Here is an 18,530-nt window from a genome sequence, read left to right on the forward strand (position 1 = left end):
GACTTGATACTAAATAAACATGATTTAATGTGTAATTCTCTCTAAAGTTTTATGACACTCCTAAATAACGCTTAACATTTAGAACTACACTTTTGAAGCGACGCGGAGTGACACTGTAACGTCGGAACGGATGCGGTTTAGAGATCGTCTGCTAGCAGTCGCGTTGTGTAGTTTGTTGTTATGAGCGCGGTGCAGTGTTTCGTTTGAGATGAGGCAATTTTAGCCTGGATTGATGTTACGTGTTTCTGCGCCGGGGCACGACGTGGTCCAATATTCAATAGTTTCCTCAAATAATATGGGTGAATGCTTCTGGATCTTCCCAAATGCGGTGGATCATGTGGGCAACGTGCATTTTACTCTTGATCTTGCCTTTCTCCGTCGTGTGCAACGCAGCAACACCAGACAAGGAGGCAAAGACCAGAGTACGTTACCAACCTTCGCAACAAACTTTTTGTAACGCACATTTTACCGCATAACCTTGACGTTATCACGCTAGCATTACGAAACACAAGCAAATGGAACCTTGTGCTTCCCTGAACAATATCTTTCATATGTTTTATCGACGGTTGAGTGCTGTGGGCGAGCGAAATATTGGAAAGCTACCGTCTGATCGACATCCGGGCACCTCGAAGTCGGAAGCGCTTTCTTTGTCGAGGAAGCGCGATGTCCATAACGAGGAAACAATTAATGTGCTCACACATATTGTGACAATGCGCGATCTCTTTGATATCTAGGTGCTCGGACGAAGTTGACCAACTTCATCTGCATGACATTGATTCCGTTGAGATTTAAAAACTGATAACGTATGAAACGAATCCGTATTTTTTGTTTCGTGTCGTCTAAATCGATGCTCAACACTATTGCAGGAAATCAGCAATGTTGCTATCCTAGAGCCCATGATATTGCTGTCTACACTTGACGGAACGCTGTTTGCTCTAGAGAAAAAGACCGGCACCATTCACTGGTCACGTAAGGAAGGTGAATATTCATCTTATATCTCTCTTTCTTTCTCTCTTTTTTTCTTTACAGGAATAACACATGTTGGGCATATTGATCAAACACCTGTCGCAGTTCGTAAATTTCTGCTTTTCTCTTTTGTGTAAAGTCTACTTTCAAGCCCATGTACGGCTTCGCATGCATTCAAATTATGCTGTACTCCTGTCCGCTCGCAAATCCTTATAATTTCTCATTTGTAAAGGCACGGATGATTGAAGGACAAAAAAAGGTAAAAAGCAGATTTTTTTTCGTGTGGAGCTTTTACTTGCGAGTTAATAATGAGTACTATGAAAGTTTGCGTCACAATGCACAGGAGTGAATACAGTTTGACGCATCTGTTCACCCAATGCCGGCACAGCTTGCATGGCACCTTCTTCTGGGAAGCGTTGCGACAGAAGAATTGGAATCAGCGGGCAAAATGTCACCTGCACGTGGCATAGTATTACAAGGCTGAATGTCGTTTATAGGAAAATAAAGCCTACATTTTTGCACAATTTATAAGAATTTATCAGTTAATGAGAACGATTACTGGGAATTTATAATTTTGTATCGTGATATTCTGGAGATTTTTGTTAAGTTTCAACATTTCATTTGCTCAACCAGATTTCATTTGTTCTGTTCGTGTGGAGGAAAAAACTGGATTTTGATGAAGGAAAAAAACTTTTTTTTTTCTACACAAGACCCATGACTTCTAAAGCTCCATGACGAAAACCCGAGACTGGGAAAAAGACGAAAAACAGACGACACAACACAAAGTCTCAAAGCTAAAGCTGATGGCATTCAGAGACCCAATCAACAGGCAAACAAAATGCAGAAACATCATGGATATTTATGTTACAAATGCATATTTATGTTACAAAACTGAAACTTTGTAGCTGCAAAATGCAGGCTGTCTGTGTATTACACTTTACAGCTTATGTCGCACTTATCTGAAACGCAAGTGGCACTCAACTGCGTATTGAATCAGTCACAATATAGGCTGGCAGTGCTGTATGTGGGCAGCAAATTGCATGAATAGGAAAAGTGGCGAAGAAACTGCCCAAGAATTAGCGTGTAGTATAAGTAGTTCTTAAATTAGTTTGGTTATTAAACTGATGTTTGCTTGCCAACATCCCTGTCCTTGCTGTGTGCTGCTCATTTATTTTTAATGTGTATACTGTATTCCTGCAGGGGTGTTTCAGGAAGTTGCAAACAACTGAATGTGTGGTCTCAGAAGGCACTCTGGCTTGCCCATTGTTCCTCTGCTCTAAAATTGATACTAAAAATTTACATAATCGATCTCAATTAATTAATTAGGGGCAACACAAAAAGATCCTGTCTTACAAGAGGCCAAATCCTGTTGGTTGTACCACCGTATAGTAGACCCCTTTTTTTTTACGTTAAAGCTTCGTTTGAGTTATATGAAACACACTGTATATATCTGTACCCATGTACCCAAAGTAAAATTCAAATCCAACCTACAGGCAAACCATTTTGAAACATTACAAAAAGAGATGAAGATGCAACGGCAAAGTACCCTTTGTTGTTCCTTATCATGTTCTTGACTGTAAGTGTGTGTAACAAACTTATGCTCACACCACCTTTGTTTGCTGGTTCAACAGAGCCTGTCCTCAAAGTTCCTGCAAGTGTGACTCAAAGGTAGGCAGAATTTAAAAAAAAAAAAAAAAAAAGAAGAAGAAGAAGAAAATCTTGTTGAGCTCTCTGGTTACTGGTTACATAGAAGCTTGTAACAGTGTGCCAACACAAAGGCCCGGGGCCGTTCTTGGGCACTAAATAAAACCATTATTATTAATATTATTATTATTATTACAGCACCAGTTTCCTACCCGATCCAAAAGATGGGAGCCTTTACATCTACGGCTTCGGTCAGGGAGGAGGAGCCATCAAGAAACTGCCCTTCACGATACCAGAACTAGTGAGCGCCTCACCGTGTCGCAGCACCGATGGAGTTCTTTACACTGGTAAAATATTTATTTATTTATTTATTTATTTACTCCTCAAGGCCCGAAGGCAATATGCGCGACTCTTCTGGGACGTTGTGTTAGGAAGGAGGCCAAGGAAGTGGCTCGCAATTCCAGGTCAAAACCACCCGAAGGCTTGAGCCCCTAGCTTTCTACAAGTCCGCGATTCCATAAAATTTTGCAGAATAGGCCATGTCTCGCGGAACCTGCTGGTTCCCTCAGAATCGTCCGTTTTTTTAGGAATATTGGATATCTTACAGGATTATGTAAGTCCCGCGGATTTGTAAATCCCACTTTGTGGAAAAGTAAATTTTCCCCAATACAAACCTAGGGACTCGAATCATGGCAGTATACTTGCATGAATGTCGCGACTTTAAAATTAAGATTCCCCATTTGGTCCCGTGCAGGACAAAAGCGGGACGTATGGTTTGCTATCGACTTCTTCACGGGCGAGAAGCTCGAGACAATCTCGTACCATGGCTCGGACAAGATCTGTCCCGTCTCGTACGAAAAGGCGATCTTTGTGGGACGAACAGGTGAGGACATTACCAGGAGATACGGATCATTGAGTTCAGTTTTTATTTTCACATACCCACGAACAACCGTGGTTTCGTTAAATCATGGTCAAACATTCTCATTCTAAGGGCTCATCGTGTGACTTGTCATATGGGATGTGTATGGGACGTGTTTGGGACTTCGGTCATCTCAGTCTTGTGACGACCAATGAGAGTTTGCTGGGTTCAGATGCTTCAGACAAAGGATATCTCCAAGAGGTCCACTGTTTAATATGTTTTTTCTTGTCTTGCAGAGTTCCAGATTGCCATGTATGACAGCAAGACAGGCGAAAAGAGGTAAGACACTGCTGCAGTGCTTTTTGCTTTCCTGTCATATTGAGCTACCGTACCTGAGTAGCAATGAGTCTACATTGCGCAATTTGAGCTTTTACACTGTACTTGCAAGCTGTGTTACTGAACAGACTTCTTAGACGTAAAAGTGAATGGTCAAATTGTTCTCGTCTATTATATTATATACAAACTTCCATGATTTCATGCATGATTTTAGTATAAAAGAAACTTTTCATACGTTGCTTCTGCTTCAGGTGGAACGCTTCGTTCTTTGATTACGCAGCGCAAGCAAGCCCTGAGATGTCGGAGGAATACGGTTAGTTTGACCTGCTTACGAATGTGCCTTCATGGGTTGATAAGATATGCATTGCCTAAAATTTGATGAACATGATTGCATGATACTTGATTGCATTTATTAGATCGCACAAGATTTTATTTGGATGACTGATAAGATGACCATTAAGATAAACTCTCTCCCCCTCCCTTTAGATATGGCACACTTCACATCAAGCGAAAGCGGCAGAGTGCTGACATTCTACAAGGATACGGGTGAGCTTTAATACCTGACCCGTATACCCGTTAGATATATATAGCACCTGTTTATAGTGAAGTTGGTCGGACCACTAAAAAACTTAACTATATCAGTATCTTCACTACATCAGTAGTTCATGGTTGGGGCTTCAACAGATCGTGACCGCAGGTTTACTTCACTATAACCGTACCTTCACTATATCCAGGTTCACTATATAGTGGTTCTACTATAGCATTTTCTTTCAATTTGCAAGCATCCCACATCTGTTGAAAAAAGCTTCTTGCTGCCGCTCGTAGCTCGATTGACACTTTCAGACAGACCCTGAGGCTGGACCACGACCTACTACAGGTTTTCCCGGCGATTTTAATCCGAGCGCCATCGAAATTAATCCGCGTGCCATGCAAACTTTATGGGGCATGGATTAATTTAGCTGGCACTTGGATTAAAATCGACGGGAAAATCTGCAGATTACAACGACCGTGTCATAGGCACTCCTTCCCAGCGCCGCATTTGGAGGCTAGCGGTGGCGCCACTTATTGCTTCCTCAATTTCTGCGATACTTTCTACTTCAGCTTACCTTAGTATTTTTGTACAAGTGGTGCATGTCTCATGGGAGATGCTTCTTTCTAAAGTTGATCATCATCATCATTCTACGCGTTTTCATATGAGCTGTTGCTGTCGTCTGCTACGGTAGTCGTACGTCCGCTTCTGCACGTCCAAAATTCAAATTCCCATTGTCCAATCACGACGTAGATCTCGCGGGCCGACGAGCAGCGCCCCTAGTGGATCGCGCGGACGGGCTCCTCTATAGGGGTTGCTGATTATGACTAGGGCCTGACTTTTTCGGGTTTTATTTTTGGCCAAATTAGGGGGGTAAATATCGGGCGATATTTTTCATTCGAAAATTCGGGTGTATTCGGGTTAAATCCCGTTACGGCATATTCTGTCGTCTGGAATTCGGGTGTATTCGGGTGATTTTTTTTGTTTAATAAAAATTTGTCTTAACATGGAACTAATGTTTAGCAATGTTATCAAACTTTATTTTAATGCACGCTTATGAGTGTGCCACGCGACCCGGATGTTTTCGGGTAGATTCGGGTTAAACCCGAATTTTATAGATTTCGTTCGGTGGGTAAATATCGGGCGAATACGGGTTTAACCCTAAAAAGTCAGGCCCTAATTATGACGTGGTCGTTATAATCCAGTAGGTCGTGGACTGGACACATGCTGAAAAAAGGCTGTGGCCACGATAACTAGTACCGGCATTACTGTTACCATATATATATACCATCAAAAGACTTTTTTGTGACCATAGGTGACTTCCTCTGGGAACGTGACCTGGGCAGCCCAGTCGTGGCCGTCTACCAAGTCGGTGACGAGGGGGTGCTGCGTCGTCTGCCCTTCACACCCGTCGCCCACCAGACGCTCGTGGACATAACGGGACGGATCACAAAAAATTCGTGGAAGAAGAATCTTCTGGAGCCATCCCAGCATACGACGCTTTAGTAAGACTGCTAAATACCACTCGCAATAAGAAAGGTATCGGTGGTGTGCGAATATTTTAGGATCAATAATAATTCCTATTCGATTCACAGTATCTGGGATATATGTATTCATATTCGGCTCAGTCTTGAAATTTTGCTATTTGCACAGCTGTAGTGAATTTATAATAAGTTGATATTGATAATGAATAAAATGATATATATTCTAATATATATTAATATAAATTGATATTGATAAATTGATTGATAATAATTGATAAATGATAAATTGAATTATAATAAATTAAAAAATTTTGTCGATATTCACCACCATTATTATCGTCATTTCGTGAAGCGGGATTTGCAAATCAGCAGGATTCTGCAGGCAAGAGAAAACGAGCGAAGGAATGTTGCAGCATTCTCCCGAGATCGCTTACCTGGGTTGTCCCGTGCGCTTTCTCGGTATTTCGTAACTTTTCAGTGCAGAAAGAAAATTAGGCTCAAAACCCTAACAATTTCTCTCCGGGCCTGCCTATCGTTAAATTTTCTTTCGTCGCAGCATCAGTTGCGTCACGCATTGCAACCACGACCGATCAGGGTGAAAATCTCGCAGATGGATCGAGATCGTTAAATAATTCAGTAATTACTGTAAAAGTCGCCGATTTCATGTGCAACATATTTTTGCATTTTGGTGGAGGCCATAGCTGATACGGGAACTTAAATTCGCAAAAAACGCGGGCTCGTGTTTCTCGGTGATGTCAGCGTATATTTACTTCACGGGCACTTACATTCGCGAATTTTGAGCGCTCGCAAAAAACGTGAAAAATCGTTCCGCATGAAAAAAACAAAACAAAAAAACTTCAACAGTATACCGAATATTCGGCGTTAAATAAACGATTCTAGGGGACCACGGCAGGTTCCGCGAGGCGTGGCCAGTTTCCGCAAAATTTTGCGGATTCATGGAAAGTAAGGGCTTTAATCATCATCATTTGCCTTGCTATGACGTTTCACAAATTAAGGAGGAAGAAACGTCATACTATTGGATTCTCGCACATTGTTTAAAAATTAAGCCGACTGCAAAATCATCACAACAACTTCGTCTACAGCCCCGCACTCTACGTTGGAGCCCACGCAGCTGCAAGTTACGCCCTCCCCGCGCTCGTGGATAAGAACATGCCTGTCATGTCGGTGAGCGACGTTTCTTGGCTCGTGGCTTACATGCAGCATAAGTGGTTCAGCTGCCTGGACATGTTTGCTTTTTTTTTAAAATTTATAGACAAGAAGCGTGCCGCTAATTGACGGTCCACACTCAGCGTCCGACGAACAGCATCGCCATGGAAACGGGAGACGAGCGAAGGAGCCCGTGGATGAACATCGTCATACATTTGTTTCGGGTGAGCATCTGCATACGTGTTCTATTTCTGCACGTTTTCCCACACGTTTCAATGAAATCGCCTCAACTTTCAATCTGTGTGTTATAAGAAATAATCCGAATGCCAAAATTTTAGTCCGAGTGCCACGCGAATTAATCCGAGTGCAAAATATTTTGTCCAGGTGTTGTATGAATTAATCTGAGCTCCATATAATTTAATCCAGCTGCAACATTAAGTAATCAGTATTTATCTACCACTAAAACATATTGAAATAACCTCATATTCCTGAAACTTAATCAAAATATCTCGTCATCTGCGTGAAAATCTCGCACTTTTCCTTTACTGCTTCTTCCATTACTAGTTGTTACAAAACTAAAAAATGACGCAGCTGTATCAGATTGTAAATTGTAAATCTGACTCTTCTCAACGGTTTCCCAGCTTCGAATGTGTTTTAACGTGATGTTATGTTACGAGATAAATTAGTCGCGCATTTGAAGTCATCAAGCGATCCTTATCTCCTTGCGCTTATGATTGCAGGGTACTACGAGTACCCAAACACTGTGATAGCTGTTTTGTTCTCGCGCCTGCAACTTGGCTACTCGAGGGATAACCCCTACATGAAGCCACTGGAGAACCAAGCCAGCACTAGCCACTCGGAAGAAAAGGTTAACGATGCTGATGACAAGAAATCAGAGCAGGTAAATCATAACAGTGTTTCAATAAGTCCATAACGCTGAAAGACATAGGTTTGGGCCATAACTGCACGTACTGTGAGGTTGGCTTCTGCCATTTTTTTAAAAGCATAGATTGGACAGCAGGAATTCTGGCAAAGCCACTTTTATAGCAGAGGTAACAACGATCTCCATCAGCGAAGAAAAATAAAAGGGCTTTTTAAATGCAGACCAAAGAGCTGCAGCAATCTCACAGCGGTGCATATTTAGGGCCTGACTTTTTCGGGTTTTATTTTTGGCCAAATTCGGGGGGTAAATATCGGGTGATATTTTTCATTCGAAAATTCGGGTGTATTCGGGTTAAATCCCGTTACGGCATATTCTGTCATCAGAAATTCGGGTGTATTCGGGTGAATTTTTTTTTTGTTTAATAAAAATTTGTCTTATCATGGAACTAATGTTTAGCAATGTTATCTAACTTTATTTTAATGCACGTTTACGAGTGTGCCACGCGACCCGGATGTTTTCGGGTAGATTCGGGTTAAACCCGAATTTTACAGATTTCGTTCGGGGGGTAAATATCGGGCGGATACGGGTTTAACCCTAAAAAGTCAGGCCCTATGCATATTTTTGTACATGTAGCGTAATGTGCGCTGTGCAAATCGGGTACTGCATTTTTCGCTACGTATAATGCTACCTTCTCCAATTAACCAATTAATTAACGCATTAATTAACAAATTAATTAACGCATTAAAGGTAATCAAGGATGGAAGTGCAAACGCGAAGTCACCTCGACACTTGCCACCCTTCTTCTACTTCGAGGAAGAGAAACGACCTCGCGGACACGAAAAGAAGGACGACACACCGAAGCGTGCCAGCGACTCGACGGATGTGGTGCTTTCGCGGCAGTTCATCTTTCTCCACCTGGCCCTCGTCCTCCTGGTGGTAGGGATGGTTGCGGTGGTTGCCTATCTCTATCCGCAGGTGAGCTTTGGGGGATCCACTTGAAAGTTAGCAGCCTCGACGGATCAGTCATTAAAGGGGCTATGAAATTTTCTAACACCCCATAAAAAATGTGACATTTTTTAACCATGCACAGTCGTAATCGCGCCCGCAATCTTCTTCACATCAATCCTTCCTCTCGTTCATCCGATACTGCACGGGTGTTTCTGGTGCCTTCTTACATTGGGTTTCCATTGGGCTTGCAGAAGAGAGCGTAGGGCAGTCATGAGTATGCTACACAGTGATATCGTTTGTTATCAGTGATATCGTTATCATTTGTTTGATATGGTACACTCCTGCCGCTGCTCGCCGTGGTGCATTTACCAGGTGTATCAGCCTCGTAAAAACTTCAGTAATTTGTTTAAATTCTCTCGTGAGAAAACCTGTCCTCTTTCCAAACGTAAAACTTCAGTTTTGTGCTTACGAACGTCTCTTCTGTAAAAAAAAATGAGAAGAAAAAAAGTCATTGAATAGTCTCTTGAACATGTCTGCATCCCAGAGTTGTAGGTACAGACCCAGCTGAGGATGCTGGCAATTTGGTCATGCTGTGCAGATTGTTTAGGCAGATCTTCCTCTGTCAGTATCATTATCACTTAAAAGTGGTGTTAATGGCTATTGCTCTTGTCTCTGTGTGTGTATGTATGTCAGTCAATCAATCAATCAATCAATCAATCAATCTGTGTTTATGTAGGCAAGAGAGTACCAAAGATCCTCGCAGAGCGGGAGGCTCCGGCTTAGTGGGTCCTCGCAGATTTCGGGTAAGCCATGTCACTTCCCCGAATAAAGATAATGTGATTGCACGTGTGATAGCATCAGGAGAAACATAATGCACAAACGCGAGAAGGACACAGACATTATGTTTCGCCTAAACCAACACTCTCTACTAGCGCTTTCGTTATTAATATCTGGAGGATTGGAGCGTCCAAGTAAAAGCGTTATGCAATGTAGGGTTTACAATCCTGGTGCTATGCATATGGTGGTGCATATGGTAGCAGGAAGTATATATTGCCATTCTTTGCATGGGCTTTGTAAGAGGTCTTTTGACATGCATACTGTCTCAGGATCTACATTTTAAAGCAGCAGTAGTTGTATATTTTATTTATTCTCTGTTCAGTGAGTATACTTGTGCAAAGTACTTGTTCAAAGGGCAGTGCAAGACCCAAAAAATGAAATCCGCTTTCGATTACGGTGGAACGTTGCATCTTTATGTAAGAAATACGGGCCCAGCACATGTGGTGCGTGCAGAGCAGACGGTTGATATGCACACATGTGCACCTTACTAGCTTTGCTCTTACTATAGCTCTTCTTAGCTCTTACTATATTTTCAGCACTCTTATAAGTTATAAATCACCTTGCATTGTGGAAATAAGTGTGGTTTGCAAAAATAGTTTGTGCCTGCTCCCGATGCATTGCTTGATAGGTTAAGTCCGGTTTTAAGCGACTTAAGATGACAATTTCTTGCTCCTCTGACGGCCTTGCAGAGGTGTCCGAAGATGGAATATGTCGCATTGGCAAGATCGCGTTTGATGCCAAGGACGTCATCGGTCGTGGATGCAACGGCACTTTCGTTTTCAGGTAAACTACCAAGACAAGAATGTAGCCGTTAATTCAGAAAGCGAACTGCTTTCTGAGCGGTAAAAAACCGAAGCGGTAAAAACCTTTTCATGCTCGTTCCCGCAGGGGTACCTTCGAGTCGCGCCCGGTCGCCGTGAAACGAATTCTGCCGGACTGTGTCAGTTTGGCCATTAGGGAAGTAGACCTGTTGCGAGAGTCCGACGAACATCCAAACGTGGTCCGTTACTTCTGCATGGTGAGCTCTTCTTATTTTTCCTCTTTTTTTTTTTTTTTAAACCACCAGCGTTAAGGCCCTTCTTTTTCTGCTGCGGCAAATCCTGAATTCCGCAACAGGGAACTATGAATTCTGCATTTTTCCACGGTAAAAGACAAATTGCCATAGTTCAGATAGAAACTACTCTCTGTTAACTCTTAGTGTGGAAGAACACGGTTACAGCTCAAAAAACTTTTGTCACTTGGCATAACAAGGTACATTGTACTTTCTTCTGAAAGGGTGTGACGTTTGTCACCAATAAGTGACCTGTCTGCATGCACAGAGTTTACTGTCACCAAAGAGGTACTTGGCAACTATGGACACCAAAGTAGGGGTCAGCATTTTTATTTCCATTCCAGAATCCCAGAGAGTTGAGGGTTAGCACATCTACGCTGTTAGGCAAGCCGAATCGGTGCGAGCAAAGTTCATTCATCTCGCGCATAAACTGAGTTAAGCGCGTGGTTTCTGCAAAATTCTGCACAGAACCTCATATTCCGCGGCAGACCTACAATTCTGCAAATTTTTGCAGAATCGTGGAATCGCAGAAAAAGAAGGGCCTTAACCAGCGTTCTATTTGCGACACTGCGACCCGCAAATTGGTTTTGCAAAGTGACAGTTCAATGCATCGAGGCAGCGGCAACTTCATTTTGTCCGCAGGAGGAAGACCGCCAGTTCTGCTACATTGCGCTGGAATTGTGTTCCGCCACTCTTCAGGACTACATCGAGGATCCGGACTTTGACAGAGGGGCGTTGGAACCTCCGACCGTCCTCTTTCAGGCGGCGTCCGGCGTTCAACACCTGCATTTGCTAAATATTGGTAAACATGTGCTCCTTTATGCATGCTATAGACAGTGTTGGCAGCTTTTGTATGAAAGAACCCTTTAAGTGTTGTCCCCAACAACACCGAATCCGTTAAGACATTATTTGTACATCCAGAGGATGTATTCGGTGTTGCTGGGGGTATAGTACTTTTTAAGAGCCGTGCACTCCGAAAGAATATTCTTCCGATGATATTCGTTTCATTTTAGAAAGGTGATAAATGTACTCTTGTCCTCTACTATACTTTTATTATTACTATTATTTTATTATTACTACATACTTCTACTATACTTTTTTTCTTCGCTCTCTTTCATGGCACAGTTCACCGGGACATCAAGCCGCACAACGTGTTGCTGTCTCGCTGTAATCCCTCCGGGGAGGTGAAAGCCATGATATCGGACTTTGGGCTGTGCAAAAAGCTGTCCCACGGACGTCTGTCTTTCTCCCGCAAGTCCGGCATTACTGGCACCGAGGGATGGATAGCGCCGGAGATGATATCGGGTTCTGGACGTGTGGTATGTTGAGAGGCCTTCGTCATTACACACAATTTGTTTCGCACTTGGCCACCCCCTCAACCCCCCACCCCCCCGAGACGAAAAAGTAGACGCTGGCCCCATGGAGTGCAGGAAGATGGCAACATGCGTAGTGGTTAGCAGGAGCAGAAAAATGACAACGTGCACTGTGCTGTGCACTGTGTGCAGAAAAATTATGACATGGACAGTGCTTAGCAGAGTGGAGGAACAGCATGCACAATGGTTAGCAGACACAGAAAAATGACAACATGTATAGTGGTTGGCAGAGCACAGAAAAATGGCAACATTTTGGCCCAGTTGCTGAGCAGTGTGCAAGAAAATGACAACATGCACAGTGTTGAGCAGAACACAGAAAAATGACAATGTATGTAGTGGTTAGCATATACGTATGCTAAGCATTTTGCTAACCACACGCTAGCTGTGCATATCAGCGGTATTGTGCCATTGAAAGGAGTGTCACACATGCTCATCAGCTACCGTTGTGTGCTTTCAGACTCGAGCCGTGGACATCTTTTCACTCGGATGTGTTTTCTACTATGTGCTGAGCAACGGACGCCACCCATTTGGAGACCCACTCGAAAGGCAGGCCAATATAAGGCACAGCAAATATTCCCTATCAGATATGGCATCTCATGGTATGTAGCATCTTAACGTGATGTTGCACCCTTGGCAGTCCCAGTGCTTCCATATTTCGCGTCAACTTTGCAGGCGATCTTGCACGGCCACTCATAGACCAGATGCTGCAAGTGGACCCGTCGGAACGGCCCTCTATCAATTCCATAACCAAGCACCCGGTCTTCTGGTCACCAAGGAAGCAGCTGGAATTTTTCCAGGTACGTGGTTAGCTGCCTTTGAGGGAAACGATGGAATATTGATAGAGCCTGAAGTTTTAGGGTTTTACCCAATTCTTCCCCGAATTTGCACCCCGAATTGAAGGTTGCCTCTTTAGGGTGAAACCCGATTTTTACCTGGCAAATTGCCCTCACTTGGATGTCTGTAGGAATGCATTAATTTACTTGTTTGGCAGAAAAATTCAGTTACATCACCATTTGTACCATACCACTACAGTTAGTTGAGTAACTGAGCCCGATTTCACCCCGAATTTAGCATACTAGAAGTTTTTTCGCCCGAATTCGCATGAATTTAGTGCGCATGTTTATTTATCCGATTTTTACCCCCCGAATTTAGAAAAAAATATTTCCCGGAAACTTCAACCTCTAAATATTGATACAGCCTGAAATTTCAGGGTTTAACCCGATCCTCTCCCGAATTTGCGCCCCGAAATGAACGTCGCCTCTTTAGGGTGAAACCCGATTTTTTATACCCCGCAAGTTGCCCTCACTGATACGTCGGTAGGAATAACATCCATTAAAAACAATTAAAAAACCCCAGTGCTGGGTAGGACAAAGACAGAGAATAAAAACGACAAGGACTGACACTGGCGGTTTTTATTCTCTGTCTTTGTCCTACCTAGCACTGCGGCAGATTTTTAATTGTTTTTAATTGAAACGTGTACCAACCAGCCCAAACACTCGCTCTGTTAAACTAACTTGTCTGGCAGCAAATGCAGTTAAGTCACCGCTCGTGCCAAACCAGTACAGTTGGCTCGAATAACTCGGGCCCAATTTCACCCCAAATTTAGTGTGCGGGAAGTTTTTCCACCCAAATTCGCACGAATTTAGAGCACGTATTCATTTACCCGAGTTTTACCCCCCCCCCCCCCCCCCCCGAATTTTGAAAAAAAAAAAAAAAAAAAAGTCCGGAAAACGTCAGGCTCTAAATATTGAGTGTCCCGTGACTTTGTTAACATTAATGTTTTAATGCAGGATGTAAGTGATCGTATTGAGAAGGAGCCCCCAGACAGCAGCATAGTGCGATCTCTCGAGAGATCTGGGTTTGAGGTTGTTAAGGGTGACTGGCGTGAACAAATTACGGAGGAGCTACAGAAAGGTACTTTTCGTGTTTTACACTTTTTTTCCGTAAAAGACACGAAATAAAATTAAAAGTCCTTTCAGATCTTAGGAAGTTTAGAACTTACAAGGGAAATTCAGTGCGGGACCTCCTGAGAGCTCTTCGAAATAAGGTACGCTTGTCTCTGCTCAGCAGTAAATGACTTTAGTGAACTTGAATGAAGTTTTGTACAACAGAATATAGCTTTGCAACATAGCTGGGCTGAAGGGGTTGAGAAACCGTCTCTAACCGCGTACGTTCCAGGCACTGCTTGTGATATTGTAGTCTGTACAAGGTGTTTCAAATTGTATTTTCCTAATAGAAATTCCAAATTTGGAAAGTGCATTTTCTGTAAATATTATTGCCAAAAAACAGTTTGCCTAGCAGACATGTATGGCACCCTGTATTACATATACGGGGTGTTTCACCCAACGAGGCTTTTCAAATTGAATTTTCCCAGTAGAACTCAGAACTTTGCCTAGTCGACCTCACGTTTTTTGACAGAAACAGGCAGGGAAAAAAAAAATTGCGAAAACAGTCGTTCCGAGTCGTCATTTGCTCATCTAAAAAATTGCTGCACACAAATTGGAAAATTCAATTTCTCACAAATTATTTTTGAGAAAATTGCTCAGAAGTCGTGGTAAAATCTCCCCCGAGATAAACAGCATTGGCCCAATAATGTTCAGACAAGTAAATATTCCATCACGTTAGGTGAAACACCCCGTATATTCAATACAGAGAGTCGTATACTTGTCTCTGAAGCGCACTGCTTTTGTAATAACATTTACAAAAAAATGCATTTTCCAAAGTTTGATAGACAGAGCGCGATGCCGAGTTTTCCTGCGGAGGAGCAGACAGTTACCATGGGAACATGTATGCCTCTCATCTACCCAAGAAGAGACACTCCTGTCATTTTCAACGATAATGCATATTCTTTGTGAGGACTCAGGGAGAGGGTGAAGGCACCTCTCACAGTACCGCGCAGTATTTTTTTGGCGCGCTGTAACTTCCAAATGTGGGATCACATCGGACTTTACTCGGACTTTACCCAATATGTTCATGAAACAGACCGCCGCACCATCAACACGATTCCTCTAAGAGTGGGAGAAATGTTTATTTATTTATTTATTTACTCGCATGAGTGATGGGAAACAGATACGTGACGTATTTCATAAACCCCTTTAAGGTCTCTAAAGGGACGTGATGTATTTCAAAACCCCTTTTTGGTCTTTAAGGTTAAAAAGCTGGAAGACTGCCTGGTAATCCAGGAAATTCCCCGTGTAGCTCAAAGTGTGACATATACTTCAACCTAAGCCTCAGTTCTTCCGCCGCAGAAACACCACTACCGGGAGCTCCCGGAAGCTCTTCAGGCAGAGCTGGGGACCATCCCGGATGAGTTTGTCGGGTATTTTGTGACCCGTTTCCCCCTGCTGCTGCTTCACACCTACGTGGCCATGCAAAGGTTTAAAGAAGAACAAATCCTGAGGCCGTACTACGCGCACGACGGATCGGTCGATGTCCGTGGTCATCCTCCGGCACCCATACTGTTGGGCCCCAGGTCCCCCTGGAAGTGGAGGCGCAAAAAGTTCCAAGCAGACGACGCAGAAACAGCCGAGCATGCTACATTGGGTGCGTGATTTAATTACGTGTCAGAGGTGTCGTAAAGCAGCAGACGGGCAGGTGATGTTTTCAAAGGGCATAGCTTAACAGCTTGTTGCCCGTAAACCCGGCACAGCAAGGGTACATACAAGCATACACTGTGTTTTTTTTTTTTTTAATCCGCAACAGAGCAACACTTACTTGGCAGGCAGGTTATGTAAATTTTTGCCGATTAATCCACATGTAGTTACAAACATTTCTGACATTTTCCCGAAAGAAATGTTTGTAAATATGGATGGATTAATTAGGAAAAATTAACGTAACCTGCCTGCCAAATGAGCACTGTTCTGTTGTGGATATTTAAAAAAAACACCCTGTATACATGTGACAGGGAACGCTAAATATTTTTAATTTGCTCGCAAAAATTTAGGTAAAGTGGCTTAGGGTGACATCTGGTGGGAAATAATCTCCAGTTTGGCGAGCAACAGTGATCTCTGTTCCCGACCACTGATCTCTATGTATAAAGGCTGGATCGCGCATGGGAGAGGGGCTTGTGGGGGAGAGGCGTGCATTCGGGCCGCCATGTTGGAGGGCCCACTGGCGCCGGCTGCTCCCATAGGAAACAATAGGAAGCGATTTGATTTGGAGTATTTATTGCGGTTTAAACTGGCTCGACATGCCCTTTAGTTTAAAGGAAATTTTAAAAAATACGGGCAGCCCCGCTTGGACTAAATGCAGACGACAGTATGCGTTGGGCCCACCAATATGGCGGCCGGGGACCACGCTTTTGAGCACCCTATGCGTGATCCAGCCTATACTATAGAGGTCAGTGTTCCCGACTGGTTTGCGTAGAACAGTGTTTCGAGAAGACTGTTTTTCTTTTTTTTTTCTATTACAAAATCTACCACGCTGAATGTGTTTGACACAAAAAATATGAATCTCATTAACAGATCCCAAGATGGTCATCCAGGAGAGTAACGTCCTCCCAGCCCTCGACATTTCAAAAAAGCCAAAGACGGATTTGGGCAGCTTGCTTTTCGTCGGTAGTCCGCCGGCCGGCCAGAGCACTGAGCCGGCCTATCCCCAGACCGGTCCCACGGACCTGCCCGATTTTACCGACGTCCAGGAGGTCAGAGGTGAAATCCTCTCCTTGGACGAAGTCGCGGAGCCCGAAGAAAGACTGTATCCCGACGTCGCATCTTCTGCCGCCGCGGCAGAAGCATCGGCGGACCGCAAACCGCGTGACCAGAGCTGGCCCCTCCTAGATCACGGACTAGGACACGACGCGAAGGATTCACAAGGTTTCGAAACGGACACCAGATTAAAAAATACGGCAAACACCGCAGAAGTCGGGGACCCGTTGCCCGAGGGTTTATGGCACAGAACTCACTTGAGTCCGGACGCCGTGCGGTGTTCGAGCATGCTAAATAACAACCCGGACACGGGGAACTGGCACGGGAAATCGCCGGCAAGACGCCGGGTTAGCAGAAGCCCGTCGGAAAGCCCAACGAGAGGGTCTCCAAAAAGGAGAATCAAAACGCTGGCCAATTACTCAGTGAACAGTCGCCCAGCAGTTGGCAACACTGCAGGCGGTGAGGCAACCTTAGCAGACGTCGTACGACGCGGCATCAAGTCTAGCAGCAGAGCGTGGCAGTGAGAATTGCGCGTGCAGATGGGTTTCGAGTTTACACCAAGTGCCGCGTGACTCCGCGCGACTCCGGGAGTGCATTATTTGAACGAAGAAAGTGTAATTTTCCACCACCAGGTGACTGTGCACAAATGACATTGATGTTATGAACTTGGCTCAAGTTGATTCGCCGTTGTTGATGTTGCTTTCGACGCATAATTTTAAATTCTTTCGTTCGTTATCACCCGTTTTATATGTGACTGCTGAACATCTGAACGCTGGAGCGTGTGTTTGAGAAGGGCCCTGATTGGGTGCTAGTTATCGACGTTGGTACTACAGCGTGTACTTACTATACTGAATGATCAATGAGTTGATTCCATCAATTCAATTTGTTCCGTGTCGCACTGATATTGTTGCACGAGGAGTTTAGAATTTTTGCCATTGGCTGGACACATATCACGCATTATATCATTTTTATCACAGATTTGCGACAGCCTGCAAGGTACAAAAAAATTACGTGTTGTCACGTGTACACTTTTGCGGAGCTGGTGGATGCTCTCATCTTTTGTTACGGGGTCCATGTGTAACTTCACGAAACATTACTTTTCAAAGTTCAGGATCACATGAACCGTTGCTTCTCTGTTTAGTTTTTCTTTTTTTTTTTTATGATTACTTTTCCATTTCCCATTGCAATCCTTACAACGTTTTCCGTTTTCGCACATGATGCATTATCAGGTCTCTCCTTTTCCCTGTCATGTCTGTTTCACATTTTACCCTTATGAGTGTTGAGCTGCTGTAGATATTTAAGTGCTAAGTGAATTAACAGTCGACAGGGCTTATTCCATATGTTAATTATCTCTTCAAATGGCTGGTGCTTTGTAACGTGGAACCACTTCAGATGTTATTCACATTGAAACGAAAACCATGTCCATGTTTTATTTATTTTATTCAGCACACGTAATACAGGCCCAAAAGTTGAACAGTGTATGCAATTTCATAATTACAGTTGATTTTGTCAAACTTAACCAATGCCTTGTTCCAGTCCAATGTACAGTAGTGTCCGTGATAATGTTAGAGGCGATGTCTGTACTTGCGCACACAGTTATATTTATATACCAGATAATATATATATATATTTTCTCAGAATAGCATACAGTAATCTGGGATGTACAATTCCATAATACTGCACGGGTACCTTGAGACAGAAGGCGGTATGCAGTTTATATAATGCTTATACAATTGAATGAAGAAGGAGGATTATTGTGTACAAATAAAAGCACATAACATGCTAATACAAAATATGTGAGTGTTTT

The 18,530-nt window shown here is 43.4% G+C and overlaps 1 protein-coding gene across 1 annotated transcript; it reads left to right on the plus strand.

The window, feature by feature from the left end:
* Positions 1 to 152: 152 nt before the first annotated feature.
* Positions 153 to 18,516, plus strand: LOC135392076 (serine/threonine-protein kinase/endoribonuclease IRE1-like). The gene is made up of 24 exons (XM_064622733.1): positions 153 to 422; positions 867 to 978; positions 2,598 to 2,634; positions 2,809 to 2,957; positions 3,365 to 3,493; positions 3,766 to 3,808; positions 4,057 to 4,118; positions 4,292 to 4,351; positions 5,650 to 5,839; positions 6,922 to 7,003; positions 7,092 to 7,209; positions 7,726 to 7,886; positions 8,616 to 8,843; positions 9,553 to 9,619; positions 10,343 to 10,436; positions 10,542 to 10,671; positions 11,347 to 11,506; positions 11,830 to 12,023; positions 12,535 to 12,676; positions 12,750 to 12,874; positions 13,868 to 13,991; positions 14,057 to 14,124; positions 15,326 to 15,620; positions 16,541 to 18,516. The coding sequence occupies exons 1-24, from the start codon at positions 324 to 326 to the stop codon at positions 17,245 to 17,247; spliced, it is 3,576 nt and encodes a 1,191-aa protein (XP_064478803.1). The 5' UTR covers positions 153 to 323; the 3' UTR covers positions 17,248 to 18,516.
* Positions 18,517 to 18,530: the final 14 nt, after the last annotated feature.

The sequence above is a fragment of the Ornithodoros turicata genome, chromosome 4 (assembly GCF_037126465.1).
Source record: "Ornithodoros turicata isolate Travis chromosome 4, ASM3712646v1, whole genome shotgun sequence".
Taxonomy (NCBI): Eukaryota; Metazoa; Arthropoda; class Arachnida; order Ixodida; family Argasidae; genus Ornithodoros; species Ornithodoros turicata.